The sequence below is a fragment of the Oxyura jamaicensis genome, chromosome 4 (assembly GCF_011077185.1).
Source record: "Oxyura jamaicensis isolate SHBP4307 breed ruddy duck chromosome 4, BPBGC_Ojam_1.0, whole genome shotgun sequence".
Classification (NCBI taxonomy): Eukaryota; Metazoa; Chordata; class Aves; order Anseriformes; family Anatidae; genus Oxyura; species Oxyura jamaicensis.
The window spans coordinates 64174879-64189036 of NC_048896.1; the positions used below are offsets into that span (position 1 = coordinate 64174879).

The following is a 14158-nucleotide window of genomic DNA, read 5'->3' on the forward strand; positions in this document are numbered from 1 at the left end:
TACCAACAGATTTACAGACACAAATAAGAGAGCTATCAGAAGCTCCAAGTAGAGGTCTGCAAAATGAGTGCATTCAACACCAGCATTTTCCACATGGTTCACCAAACAGAATCGCACCAAAGCATTCTGAGCATTCCTGTACCTCTTGATAAGCATCTGCAGGACGTCAGTCAAGCTTTCCATCAGAACGATAACTTCAGCATAGGTTAAGTCTCCACAGGGTTTGCCATTGATAGACACCACCTCATCCCCCTCACACAGGCCAGCCTTAGCTGCTTTGCTTTTGCTGCGAACCTACAATGAGTCAAAAACAAAATTCCAAATTGCACAATTAGTGTTTATTTGAAAACAGCAGCAATTATGTCCCCAACTTAATTTTATCTGTACGAAATGAAAGGATCAGTGTTATTGATCAAAGACAAATTTCTGGTAACACAAATCAATAACTTGTCCCATTTGAGGTTAATACTGTTCTGGCCAGTAATAACAAATACAAAAACTTCTGCTTTATTGAGCTTGTGAGCTAGATGTCAAGCAGGATGGATTTTTTTTGAAAAAAGGGATACATGGAAGTTTGGGACAACAATCAATCAGAGTCTAGCAGAAAGGCAAAAAAAAAACTCAGTAACTTCAAAATAGAAGACTACAAGAGCTGAAATCCAAGACAAGATTTCAAAAGAAGAGTGTATAATGTCGGGCTACTCTAGCTACACCTGCATGTTGTTAGGGCTGTACGTTTATGGATTTCTGATATACTGGACACTTTTCCTTAGGTGCCCAGCCATAAGTTTAGTTGCCAAATTATAAACATCTGAATCACTGAAGTCCTAAATCCATGTTTAGTCATCTGAATAAGTTCCTTGATTTATTAAAAATTAAGACATGCCTGTTAGGGTTCAATCTTCCCCATTAAGTACTCATTCAATAATCTATGCATCTTGGTTTTTGCTGTTTCACTCCTTTTTCCACAGGTAGCATGTTATAACTTATCATAGTTTGTGTATAACAAAGCCTAGACAGCTTTAACACCACTCAAGGTACGCCATACAGTTGACTGCTATTTTTAAAGTACATATTTGGCAAACAGTACATTATTATTAACCAGGATACTTGCAGGAGTATTTTAGAATGACACATACACATAATAGGGTCATCCCTGGGTTCTTTTCTCTGTATCTTTTATCTGTTTGTGTGAGTACTTTGGCCTTAGACGATACCCAATTGATAGGTCAATACATTATCTAATATGGTACAATGATTAATAAAATCCTCAGAATATTTTCTTGAAAATGTTATAGAAGTAGCATAGCTCTAACACATTTGCAGCAGTCAGTCCCCACTGACTCTAGGAGAGTTACTTCTGATACATACTGGTCCTGAGCATCTAGTAGTCCCAGAGACCTATGAAATTATCTCCAATATCTTGATAGGCTAGGGCCTAGGAGCCATTTCTGGAGGCTATTTTGAAGTTTCTTGAAGTCAGATTAATGTGTAGAATGGAGTGAGACTGAACATTTTTTTTGTGGTGGGGCCATAGATCTTTGTTGTTTCAATTTATGCATACCTGTATGTCATACTATGGCTTTTTGAGCAGTGAAGAAACAGATGGCTGGTGCATACAGAAGCTGGTTACTACCTTGCACGGGAGTTAACATTTACAAATATGGAGTGGTATGCTGCTGTGTTTATCTTCCCTTAGGCAAGAACATAAACATCCTTGTACTTTGGGAAGAAATGAGTTTAGACAGTCATTATTGTTGTGCTTCGTATATGAGCTAGGATTTAGGTTAATTTTTTGTTTTTGTTTTTTGAAATAGGAAGCTATGCTGTTAAAATTTTACAGGGCACCCCAGGCCTGAATATAAATATTTAATGTGGATGCTAGGAAGAATGTAGAGTGACCCTTTTTCTAAAGACATGTGAACAGTAATTATAGCAACATGTGAATACAGAAATAGTGTAAGGTGATATCTATGATGTGAAAAGAAAACTTGTTTCTGATTCTTTATTAAGTGTCTGAGAATATGGGGTCAGTTCTGCCATAGATTACTATTACAGCTGTCTAAGGAGAGAAATTGTTATCCATTCCATAACTTCAGTGATTTATGTCAAAAAGTACATATATACAATGTTACTACACCTATATAAATTATACAGAGCTCAAACGATTTCATTATTTTTTTAACAGATTCCTTGGTAGCATTCAAAGAAAATAGACAAGGACATTGCACTTCTTTTTACTGTTCTTGAAATGGCCCTTCAGTCCCCTTTTCTCCCTCATGAATTGTTGAAAGGTCACTAGTTGTGAGATACTTGGACCTTTGTAAGAAAATTCAACCCCTTCTTTGACTGGACATGCAGGAAAGAAATTGCTGTAACTATATGTCTCTGTGTGGTTCCATTGCAGTTCATATGCACATTAGAGCAAACTTCCTATCCATATTATATTTCTAGGTTTATCCACATAAATCAAGTCTTCAACATGATTTTACCATCACAAGATCACACTGCACGTGCTTTACCTACAGGTTCCCCTGACTGTATGTCAGCCTTTTTCTCAGCCTCTCCCCACGGCACCTGTGCCTCCTGAATTTGAACAATGTTAATATAAGGTAACCTCAGTATTACCCTGTTTTTGGTGTTTCTGTTGGGGGAATAAAAGGAAGGAGAGAGCATTGACAAAAAAAAAAAAAAATGAGCGAGGGATTGTATAGCATATTATAATAGTAAGTTATAGCAGGTTGCTGCTAGGGTAGAAATACACCATCATCATTCGTATTGCTTTAGTCTCAGGATATGACCAGGTTATTCAGCAATATGTAGACTGTCTTACCAGACAAGCTGTAATCATTTTGGGTTTTGTTTATTTGTCTTCACTGGAAACCCACAAAAATGTGTATAACAATTTTTTTTTTCAAATTCCTGGAAAAAAAAAAAAAAAAAAAAAAAAAAAAAAAAGCTTTGTGGAAACTAGAACCTTCCTGGTAAAGGAGTTTCTTAATGAATGGTTTTCTCTCAAATAAAGTTTTGGCAGGAAGCCTTTGGCCAGCTCAGTGGGAAATGGAAGCTGCCTTTGTTACCAGAAATACAGTTTGGCCACACAGGGAACAATAAGACACCTTTACCTGGTTCTTGGGACCTTAAAGCAAGGCACATATGATGATGAAGCAGAAGAGATTTTTCCAAACGCAGTGATTTCTGTTGCCTTATACCACAGCACAGGCTTCCCCAGTTACTTGTTACCTGTCTGCTTCGAGATGGAGTTTTCCTTGGGAAGGACAGGTGTGGTTTTTCTCCCCATAATTTATGAATGGGATCTCACTACTAGAAAAATATGTTTGTAAAAAATTTCTTCGTTGTTCAGTACTTCCAGTACTGGCATAACACAGCAAAGCTGAGCCTATACTGCTAGTGCTGAACCTGTCCAGACACCCAGCTGCTGCTGGGGAATATTGTACCACTTCAGCCCATTTTTCCCTGGTGCTGTCTGCATTGCTTTTCTGCTCCCACCTCAGTCAGGACTCGTCCTTTTTATTATCACTGTTTATATTATGTAAATATACCAATATTGTATAGATATTATTATTATTTATTACTCTAGTTGCATATCATGCTTTTATTAGACTGTTTTTTCTTCTAATCACAAAATTTCAAATGAAGTGGCAAAGGAACTATCTACTCCCAATTCCAAAATTTTTGAGGAAATGATTTTCGAGGGTGTATCTGCATTGCAGCAGTACTGATCTTTCTTAGTCAATGCTGCACATGTTTTGCCCATAAGGAATTTTATATTTCTGATGTTTTAAGTCTTAAAGTGGTTGAATATATATATAAAAAAAAAAAAAAAACTGTCATTAGCCTAGAGATTATTCTGAGTCAATTGTTATAATATTCTCTGATTTCAGGTTTCTAGATTACTGTGCTGCTAGAAGGTTTGAAGAGCAGCGCTGGATTACTTGGACAGTTTACCTGAAGTAAGTCATTTCTATTTGTTTCCAAATAACTCCCGTGTCCAGAATTTCTCACTAGCAGGAATTCTACTAGCTGCTTAAAATGTCTAGTGCTGGGCAATTCTTCATATCCACAGAGGAGTTAATCTTAGGGAAAACTTCTTTTGTGAAGAATTTAGCCTAGATTCGTGTTGTTATCTGAGCACCACAGAGGGGCCAGGACACCACTGTGCACAGTGAGCCGTCCCAAGAAGCAGCAGCACTGCTCACCAGGGCAGAAGGCCCTGGGGGGTGGTGGATGGCTCCTCGCTCCCTTCACCTGGTACCTCATCACATGCAGCTGCTACAACAGGGGACTAGGGCTCTCCAAGGGATTTTCAGGAGTCTGTAAAGACTTAGGCTAGAAACTGAGGAAGGCATCAGGAGGATCAGATCTTGGTTGTCAGCAGTTTGATTTAACGGGAGATTATTGGTGTGAAAGGCCAATAATAGAGAATGTGTTTCTCTCTATTTCTTTCCCTTGTGGAGGAAAAAGTAAGTAGCCTGTCAGCACCAGGAAGAAGCAAGGAACCCTGGGGCCCACTGAGGTGGGTCTGTGGGTCTGGGTGTAGTGATACACTGGTGAGAGGTAACATCCCAGAGGCACAGGTATGCGGGGGGAAAAGTGTGGTGTAGTAATTTACTGTGTGTTGGTGGTAGCTGCAGCCTGCTGCTGGTGTTGGGGCAATCGTGGGTGCTTATAGCAAGTGGCAATTTCAGTCAGATTCTTAACCAGCAAAAGATGGATAAACTGAGGGGAATACACTGTAGCTGTTCTCACACTAGGACACCACAAAAGAGAGGTTTTGTAGAGAAAGCCAATGCTGAGTGCCCAGCCTTCACGCTGTGTTCACTGCAGTAGATTTACTTTACATGAGCTCTAGCCCTATGTGACCTGAAGACCCCTTGCGTAGTACTATATATTAGATGTGCTCCTTTGATTTCTTCTGAAAATAGTTCAGTTTGTACAACCCAAAGCTCTTCCGTGATACCAATCAACATGTGGTAAGAAAGGATAGCAAGGAAACTTAATGCTGCAAAATGTAGCCCTGGTGAAGCTAAAAAGCTAAATTAGATGCAACTGTTATTTGTTGTGGGCTGCAAGTGAATGCACAGACAGCAACTGTGGCTCAGCTTACCAGCTGGTGATCGAGGTTGTGCATCTGAGCCCTGTAATATGCAGATCAGAATGCTGATGTATGTTGAACCTGATAACGAGGTCATTGTAGTTTAATGCAAGGCAGTTGCACTCATGGACACTCAGTAGTCCTGGTACTCCAATTGCCCAAGATGTGTATTGGAATACTTCATAGTGTTGTTTGTACCAGTGACTTCTTGGAATGATATCTAAATCTTATTTTGGTCTGCTGCTAGGAGCACAAACCTGTATGTGGGAAAAGTGTCTAAGTCGTGTGCTTCAGATATAGCCTGACTGCGCATTTGCTCTGAATGAGAAGCAATGTCAGCATGAGCATAAGCCGTTTAGCCTATGCCTTTATCTATTAAAAGTAAGACTTTTGTGGCTTTAAAACATACGTACATTTGCACAGAGATACTCTGAATTCAAAGGAAGCTTTCCAAAACTTATTATTCTCACAATTATTTACTGATCCTTTTCCAGTTTACCAGCAGCAAACAAATAACAGAAAATATTGCCGTTGGATACAGTGGAAGTACGCTTCCCCACAATTTTGGTTCCTTGCTCATACATATGGCATTGTTTCTTTAATTGAAGGGTCAGCTCTGGAAGACTGTCTTAATTGAGTATCCTATCTAATTCTTGAAGCTTTTTCTGAACTGCCGTGTGGCTCTCAGACTTGAAGCCAGTGTCACTGGGCCTTATTTATACATGTAAGTCCTCAGTGAAGCCACTGTTCAAAGTGTTGATCTTGAGCCTTTGATGGCTCAACATGTTTCATTATGATGAGACAAGCATATGTTGCCCACAATAGCAGAGCTTACCAGCCAAATGGGACTTCTGTAGGTCAGCTGCTCATCTTCACTGTTGTTCACTGCTTTAGTTACATCAGCTGCAAACATTACCAGCAGTGACTTTGTGTTTTTTTTTAGACTGATGATTGAACATCAGTAGTAAAGGGGGGTTAACGGGGATTTGTCCTTAGACTTGTTTTGCCCCTGTTGAATAATGATTTCCAATTTAATGTTACTTTCTCAGATCTAATAACTAGCCAGCTTTTGAGCGGTATTTTTTGCTACAGTAGTAATCAGTGCCCTTAGATGTCTTGCCATCATCAGTAATGCATACTGTGTTTAAAAACTATCTGTTAAATAGGTCATTTTTAATGAAAATAATGATTAACCTTAATGTTGGGATTACAAACAACCCTTACATTGTATAGTCTCACTATTACCTAACAGAGTAGCTTTGTTTAAATTTGCCTGGACTTGAGATCTTTAAATTTTTTCTCCCACAGAAATGGTGACCTATTTTTTGTTTAGGAAAAAAAATCAGTTTAGGCCTTTCAATTATACAGAAATGGTATAATAAATGTTCTATTTTATAAGTTGGTTCTATCTACCTGCAACGTTGGAGGACTTCCTGCATATAGCCATAAGATTTTGGCATCTTAACTAAGGGCAACATAGTACTGCCACAATTAATGCTTATCTGCTAGTTGCTATAATAAATTTAGCTAACTAACATGTTTCTACTAAATATCTCTAAGGCCAGCATAAATAAGTTAATGTAATCAATACTTAGTTTAATTTTATTGAGCATTAGCTCATACTTTCCAGCAGTTATCATTTCTCATTAATTGATTAGCTAGGCATTAGTCATGAAGTTCAAGATCAGGGATCAAAGATCAGTGTTTCCTGTGTACAGCCTTTAAAAAATAGGGAAAAGAAAAAAAAAAAAAAACACAACCTGTCTCTTCTCTGCTTTTGCTGTAGCATTGTTAATAGGCTAGTAAATTCATTTAAACAGAATTAGTGATGTACAATGGTTTATTATGAACAGGAAGCAGAAGCACTAGAAGCAGAAGCACCGACTGCCGTAATTGCTATTGTTTTTAACAGTATGAAATTAAGGAATTAAAAATAAAGTTACAAATGAATTCAGGTATGCTTTATCATAAATTGTAGGCCTAGGGCTTTGCTGTATGACATTTATGCACGCAGAAGTCTTTTAGACAAAAAAAGTAACTTCTAGTTAGAAAGCTTTTTATTTTTTAGACAGGCAGAAACATCTGTACAGTAAGTTAGGCCTACCTGATAATAGGTTTGGATTCTGGGGGATCTCTCTAGATCTTTTAAGTACATTTCCCAACCTGACGGACTTCAGGCTGGTAAGCATTGATCTTATTAAGACAAAATCTTGGGTCTCAGCTCACAAACAACTTAATGCAAAGCAGCAGTTACTGGTGCTCCTCAGTCCAGAGCACCAGCTCATCCAGTGACAGTGTTCTGACCTTTCCCAGGCAGGTGGTGGGACATGTGTGAGATACTCCATAGTCACTCAATCTGTAGAGGCAACGCATTGACAAGCGCACCTCAAGTCTTTTACTTTTTCCTTTTTTGTTTTTTCTTTTTTTTTAACCCAGGCTTACAATGAGAACAACCAAATGGAACTCCATCTTAATACTTTCTTTCCCATCCCCAAGCTTTGCCTTCAAGCAGTAGTTTTTCATTACTAAGAGCTATGCATATCACAAATTATAATATTATGGACTGTATAAACTCAAGTCTTTAGAAAAAGGGGCCCTGTTTCTCCTTTGCTTCTAACACCTATTAGTGTCCACATAAAAATTCAAATATGAGTTCTCTGTTCCCAAACAATGAGGGGGAATCTGGGGGAATGTACGTAGAATTTGCACCCTAAGACTAGTGAAAGCATGCAGAGGTGTATTAAATGATTAAGTTGAACAAAGATACTTCTAAGCTTTTTCCTGGGAGGAAGCATTGAATAATGAAATATCTTTGGCTTGAAATGTAAGCACTGAAATATTTCCTTAACCAAATTCTTTCCAATAGCAGGATAATGATATTTGGAATTTGGCAGGTCTGCATACGCTTTTTTGCTTCTGGTCTTAAGGAGAAGCTTCTAGATAGAACCACTGTTGTAGAGATTACTTTTATGAATGTCTGTAAAGTTAATTATCTTTCTAAATTATTTTTTAAATGGGAAAATACAGCATTAGGGAGGTCAAAGGACAAAAGAGTTAGTGCATTCAGGTATGTTTTTGTTACTGTTTAGTGTCTGATACAATTCTTCAAGTGTCAGATTAAATCTAAATCTAAATCCTTCCAGAAGATGAGGTAGGATATTGCTCTTTGAGTTCATGGGAGTGCTGCCATTGATTATCACAAAGATCATCATTAGAACAGTTGAATAGAGATATAATATTATGCTAGTTTATGGCAAAAGGTATGTACTATAGGTTGTTAAACTTCATAAAGTGAAGGTTCTTTTTAACTTTAAAACCCATTGATCTAGTTTCCTGGAAGTTTTTGGGTTTTCTTACCAACCCACAGCTAAAGCAAAATTTTAATCATGGTTTATTCATGTAAAAATACATGGGATATTCTTACAGAGGGGTGATGGTATCATCTGATTATTAGTTATTGTATAACTCTGTCTCCATTCAGTCCTCCTGTTGGTGAAATTACACTTCCTGAGTGCACTGGTTCAGTCGGGTAACTGTTGTCTCCTCCTTGCCATAATGTGAGAAGTACATATATAAAGGTACAGTTCTCTTGATGGTATTTTTGACAAATGCAGAAGAATTAATTTATTTGGTACAGCTTATACCTACTGTGTGTTTGACCAGTTGTGTATTGACAGAGAACTTACTTCATTTGGAACCAGAAAGCAGACTGATCTCGGTGAAAAGAAAAGCTTGCTCAAATTCCCCAAAGCTATGTCTAATGTGCTAGTGTATCATCTTGCAAGTGGTTGCCTTTCTCTGGCAGAAACCCAGAGCTAGCAGCTGAAAAAGGGGTGAGATAATGACCTCTGAAATAGTGATCTGCTATGCTGGCAACACAGCAAATTTCCCAATAGTGAGCTTGGGTACAACACTTGAAGTCTGATACTTGTTTTGTGCAACACTTCTAGTGGATAGCCTAGCTGTGGATTATCCTTTTCTTGGTGCATACTACTGCGTGCTTAGTAGCTGATGTGTCAAAACTAAAATGTTATGCTGATTTTCACTAGTGCTGCTTGCGACTTGGTTCACGTATGACAAGGAGAGGAATGATGCTGCTGCCTCTCAATAGTGTGGCTGTGCCTTGTCTTGCTCTATTTCCATTCTTCCTTTCTTTTTGTCCTGCTTGAATTGTGACTGGCTATATGCTTTTTGAAATCCTAACCAACTTTGATTTCTTTGTGAAACATTGTACCTATGCTCTGCTTTTTTTCTTCTTTGTTTTCTCTCTGTGCAGAGAGATAATTCAATTGTCAGTGCTTCTTTTGCTAGTGCTTTAGTACATAGGTAGCATCAAAAGTCTTTTCACTCCAGTGTAGCTTACGGCCTGGAGAAAATAATTTCTGTGATGACTAAAGTTAAGAGAGGATATTATGGCCCAATACAGATGAAAAACACAAATGTCTGTATCATAAAAAAACATAAATGTCTGTTATGGAGCAGTTAGGTGGTAACAATGCAAGTACTACAATAGACCGTGCTTATGGTAAGCATACCCACTGCCTAATCTTGTTCTGAGCTCCTGTCATTGATACAGCAGTGGAAGCTGTACATGTGCAACATTAATATAGTCTTAAGACCATACAGTACGTGTTTCCAGCAGAAAAAGCAGCACATTTCTTATACCAAAATTGCAATCAAAAGACGGGTAAATGAAAGATGAAAAGCAAAATCTGTCACCTGAAAGTAGGTACTTAAGGTGGTATTAAGATAATACTAGGATACATATACACGGTTTCAAAGAGAACAGCTTTTCTAGCATAGGGTTTTGAGAACTGCTGGTAGAAGAAGTAAAAGGTGTGTGAGAAGTAATTGAAAACTTGTGCACTTCCAGACCTGAAATTCAGTTTCTCTAAAAGGACAGATTTTTTTTTTTTTTTTTTTTTGGGGGGGGGGGGGAGGTGGAAGTCTGTATTCTTCTTCTATTCCTCCCTATAACTGTGATGGGGTGGGAAGAAAAACTGGCCATATGCTTCCTCTTTGTTTGATTGGGAGATACTTGATAAGAGGTATTTTTTAGTCCATTCTATGGAAATCATGCAGTACTGTAATAAAGATGCATGAGCTAGCTGCAGAACTAGAGAGTGAGGTAACTGTACGAGGAAGATACTGAACAGGCATGCCTGAACCATGCCAGCAGCTGCCAGCCTCTAAGAAGAGTTGTTCCAGGTCCTTGGAGACAAATGGAGGGAAACAAAGAGTATACAGAAAGTGAGGGTGGGGTGCTGGAGTCAGAGACGGTTCTTGGTGCTAAAATACATTCATATGGCTTTTACTGTCAACTATAACAAATACATACTGTTAAGTGGTTTAGAAATGAGCTGTTTTAAATTTCTCAGGCAAAACTGTGGTGCCAAGGCAAGTTCCTTAGAAAAAGCATGTCTCATCAACACAATTATAATTTTCCTTGATGGAGTAAATCTTGTTGGGAGAGAGCTCAAATATGCAGTCCTGTATTGAGCAATCTTCCATAGTCATTAATTGCATTTTGTGATTCCAAGAGTCACTGCACTGACTACTCCATTGATGCTGTCAGAGCTGATACCAGAATGTTTAATTACTGGTGTCTATCCTTTTAAAACACTGAAACAACACTCAATTTTTCTAGGCCTCTGGCACTGAGTGTCATGTTCTGACAAAGGAAATCAACATTATCTGCCCAGAGGCCTGCTGAGACAGCTTTCAAAACTTCTGCATGTAAATTAAAGAGGAAAAGCTCCTACTGCTTTTGCAGTAGCATCATGTGTGAAATGTGCTGATGTGGACACTACCTTTTTTCAGTCATACATGACAGTGGGAACTGAGGTTCCAGACTCAGATCAGAATTAGAGGAACAGCTGAAACTGGTGTTTTTGCTGTGATGAGCAGCTCATGAAGAACATCAGGTGACCACCATTCCTGGAGTGGATTACTGCAGGCAGAACCTCAGGGCCTAACACAGTTTTAGTAATCTGGGTTACTGATTGCCATAGTCCAATCTTGGAGATCACGTTAATGGGAGAACAAGTGTGTGGACCCAGGTTGTACTATTTTAGCTAATAATTGGTAATTTTAAGATGCAAAATAAGTTAGGATAAAATTTGCTCACATTTATCTGTGGTGGAGGTTGGATGGGCCATAATTCATTGTGACTGAAATTGGGGTTATGGATTCCAGACCCAAAGCTTGTCATGAGGTTTGCCTCAGGAGAACTGAGGCTGGTTTGTGAGTTTCAGCTGCAGCTAGTTTCCCTGTGTCTCAGACCTATAAAACTGCATAATCTAGGATTAACTAATTTCTGAGATGATGTTTATGAATGAGATTTGAAGCAGATTTGCAAGTCCCAGCTGTATCTGGTTACAGAGCATACATAGCTACAGATCTATACAGAACCTGATAATTTGCAGTTTTCTGCTTGGACAACATTTGGCTGACCTTAGGCACAGACCTGCACAACAGTAAAGTGTGCATTATCCCAAGAACATCTCTGGGAGAGTCAGACCACTTTCAGCATCTTCCTTGCTGTGTGTCAAAGATAGCAAGGGAGAGAAAAGACTCACTTCGAAAAAGAGACTAGACCATTACCCACTGGAATGTTATCGAGCATTGCAATAAAAATGGTGCTGAGAAGTATGAAAAAACCTTCCTATCTTGGAGGGAGAATGGGGAGGTGGGAGGGAGTTTCCTGGAGCTCTTTGCGTTTTCCTGAGTTTAATCCAAAGCATGCCTGTGAAATTTGATGTTTTGTCCTGTGACCTACCTTCCAGACTAAGCAATGCTGGGAGAGGGGAGACTACTTGGAGGGACAGGGAGAACTGGCTTATTAATAAGTGACATACAGGCCATAAATCCATCCTACTAGCAGGTAAATGAGCCACTCAGCTACTAGCATGCATTTTGTCAAACCCACTCATTCCCAGCTTCATATCCTGTATCAATTACACTGTCCTATGTGGCTACCCCGTCTCATTTTCTCTCCTTTGGTCATCTGCCCAAATTCTCTTGGGGGGTGGGGAGGGCAACAGGCAGAAAGATGAAGGAGGGAGGGAGGATTCTCATTACAAATCTGGATAAGAGACAACACATTTAATCCTTGGAGCAAAACTAGTCCAGTTGACAGTTAAAATGAAATCATTATTCACTCTCCTCAGTCCATTCCCAGAAATGGTATTGTTTATGGCAATCCCTTACCATTATGTCATGAGTTTGCAAATATACAAGCATGGCATATGATCATCCGCCCAAAAGGAATAGCAAAGGCAGCAAGAAGAAACAAATGCCGTCTTGCAGGTTTCTGTTTCAGTGAGGGCTGTAGCTATCACTGTCAATGATGTCAAGGTTATACTGAAATGTGTGCCCAATTATGTATTTCTTGCTACTTGCCTCACTGCCTAGGCAGCAATTCAGTCAGCACCAGAAGGACTGTGAAGAGATAACCAGAAGCTTTGCCTCACTTCCAGTGGAGAAAGTAGTGTTTGTTAAGAGAGCTTTCTGTTTGTACAATATTTGGTACAATTGGGCCAGATCTCAAATTGCAGGGTATGGTGGCTTTGGGGACTTCCTAAGTACAAATGAATCAGAATGTTCAAAGAAACCTAATAGCAGGAGCAGCTGGGAAATGCAGAATCCAGATAACATACTTTAAACAGTTATTGTATTATGCACAAACAAAGAGGCCAATGCCTACTCTTAAAAGGAAAGCACAAAGCTCCAAGTCACAGAAGTGTGAATCAAACAGTGGCTCAAAGTCAGCTGAGAGCTCAATACAGGGACTGAGTTCCAGCTGCCATTACTTGAGGTCATCTTTAGCTGTGCTGTTCAGCTAAATAAAACATAGAGTTAGACTGAAGAAAATGGTCCTTGGTGCAAGCTGTTAGCTTTATTTACCAGGATTTCACATTAAACTCCATCATTTTACTCTCTTGAACTATTTATATTTCTTTCACTTTTCAAAATACCTCAACTAGACTTGAGCTTCTCTACTTCCTGAAAAGTTCTATACTGAACAAATTTCAGAATTTCTTATTTCACTGGTTTACTCAAATTTCATTGACATTTCTCTGTGCTTTGTTTTTTCATATCTTAGACAGTTCGTGGAAATGAAGTGGTATTGGCTAGTGGCTGCAGCCACAAAGTAGAGTCTCAGATGGATTTCCCAGAACTCACTAATTAAAACAAAACAAACAAACAAACAAAAAGCATGCAAACTTAGTTACCAGTCTTCTAAGTTACTTAGTGTCCCTCACACTTTGTGGGTGATGTTTTGAAACACCCTTTCAAAACTGAGAGCAGCAACAGGCCTAGGTATTATTTAGGAAGGGAAGCTCTGCAAAACCAGGTGAATGTTTTGTGAATGTCAGTACATTCACAAAGTACTTTCACATAGATTCCTCCCAGTGTCTTTTGCCTGCTGTCCTGGACAACCCCTTCTTGGTGACTTGTTGGGGAATTCAGATGTTCAACAGCCTCACCTCTCCCTGATGGCTCAAATAAAGCTGGCCAGGAAAGCATTAGTGGTGGCTCACGGGGTGGCTGTACACCATGCAAATGCATGCCTACCAGAGGAGGTCAGTGGTCTCCTTCTGGGTTTGTTCTTACAACAGAGGCGGCACAGTTCCTGTGCTTGTGCTCGAGACCCTAATGAGGGGGAAAATAGTGGGTGGAGATTCTCAAGTGTTGTTTCCGGATCCTCCAGGGAACTAGGAGACAGGATTATTCCCTCTGTGGACTTTGCCACTAGTTATTTAGCCCTGTGCTTTCAATTAAACCAAGTCCATAATCTGGCATAGAGATTTCATTATCTGAGTTTCATTTTTTTTTCTAAAATTCTCTTAGTTTAATTTGATTAAGCTTTAAAACAGTCATAGTTGAATTGGTACAACCCCTCAAATAAAATTCATCCTTCTTTTTCAGTGGCTTGTTCTAATATGGCTTTAACCCAAAACAATTATAAGAAAGTAGGAATAAGTATGTCTATTGCAAAGATTTACTTTGGCACCCCCTTGATACTTTCTTGCATAGGCA

The 14158-nt window shown here is 39.0% G+C and overlaps 1 protein-coding gene across 2 annotated transcripts in view; it reads right to left on the reverse strand.

Annotated features, from left to right (window-relative positions):
• The window catches only part of SYNPO2 (synaptopodin 2), a 91965-nt gene that overhangs the window by 32515 nt on the left and 45292 nt on the right, over nt 1–14158 (reverse strand). For both annotated transcript variants that reach the window (XM_035326330.1, XM_035326331.1), the window contains exon 2: nt 143–294. In XM_035326330.1, the coding sequence (XP_035182221.1) occupies nt 143–294 (152 nt within the window). The remainder of the gene's footprint in view (nt 1–142; nt 295–14158) is intronic.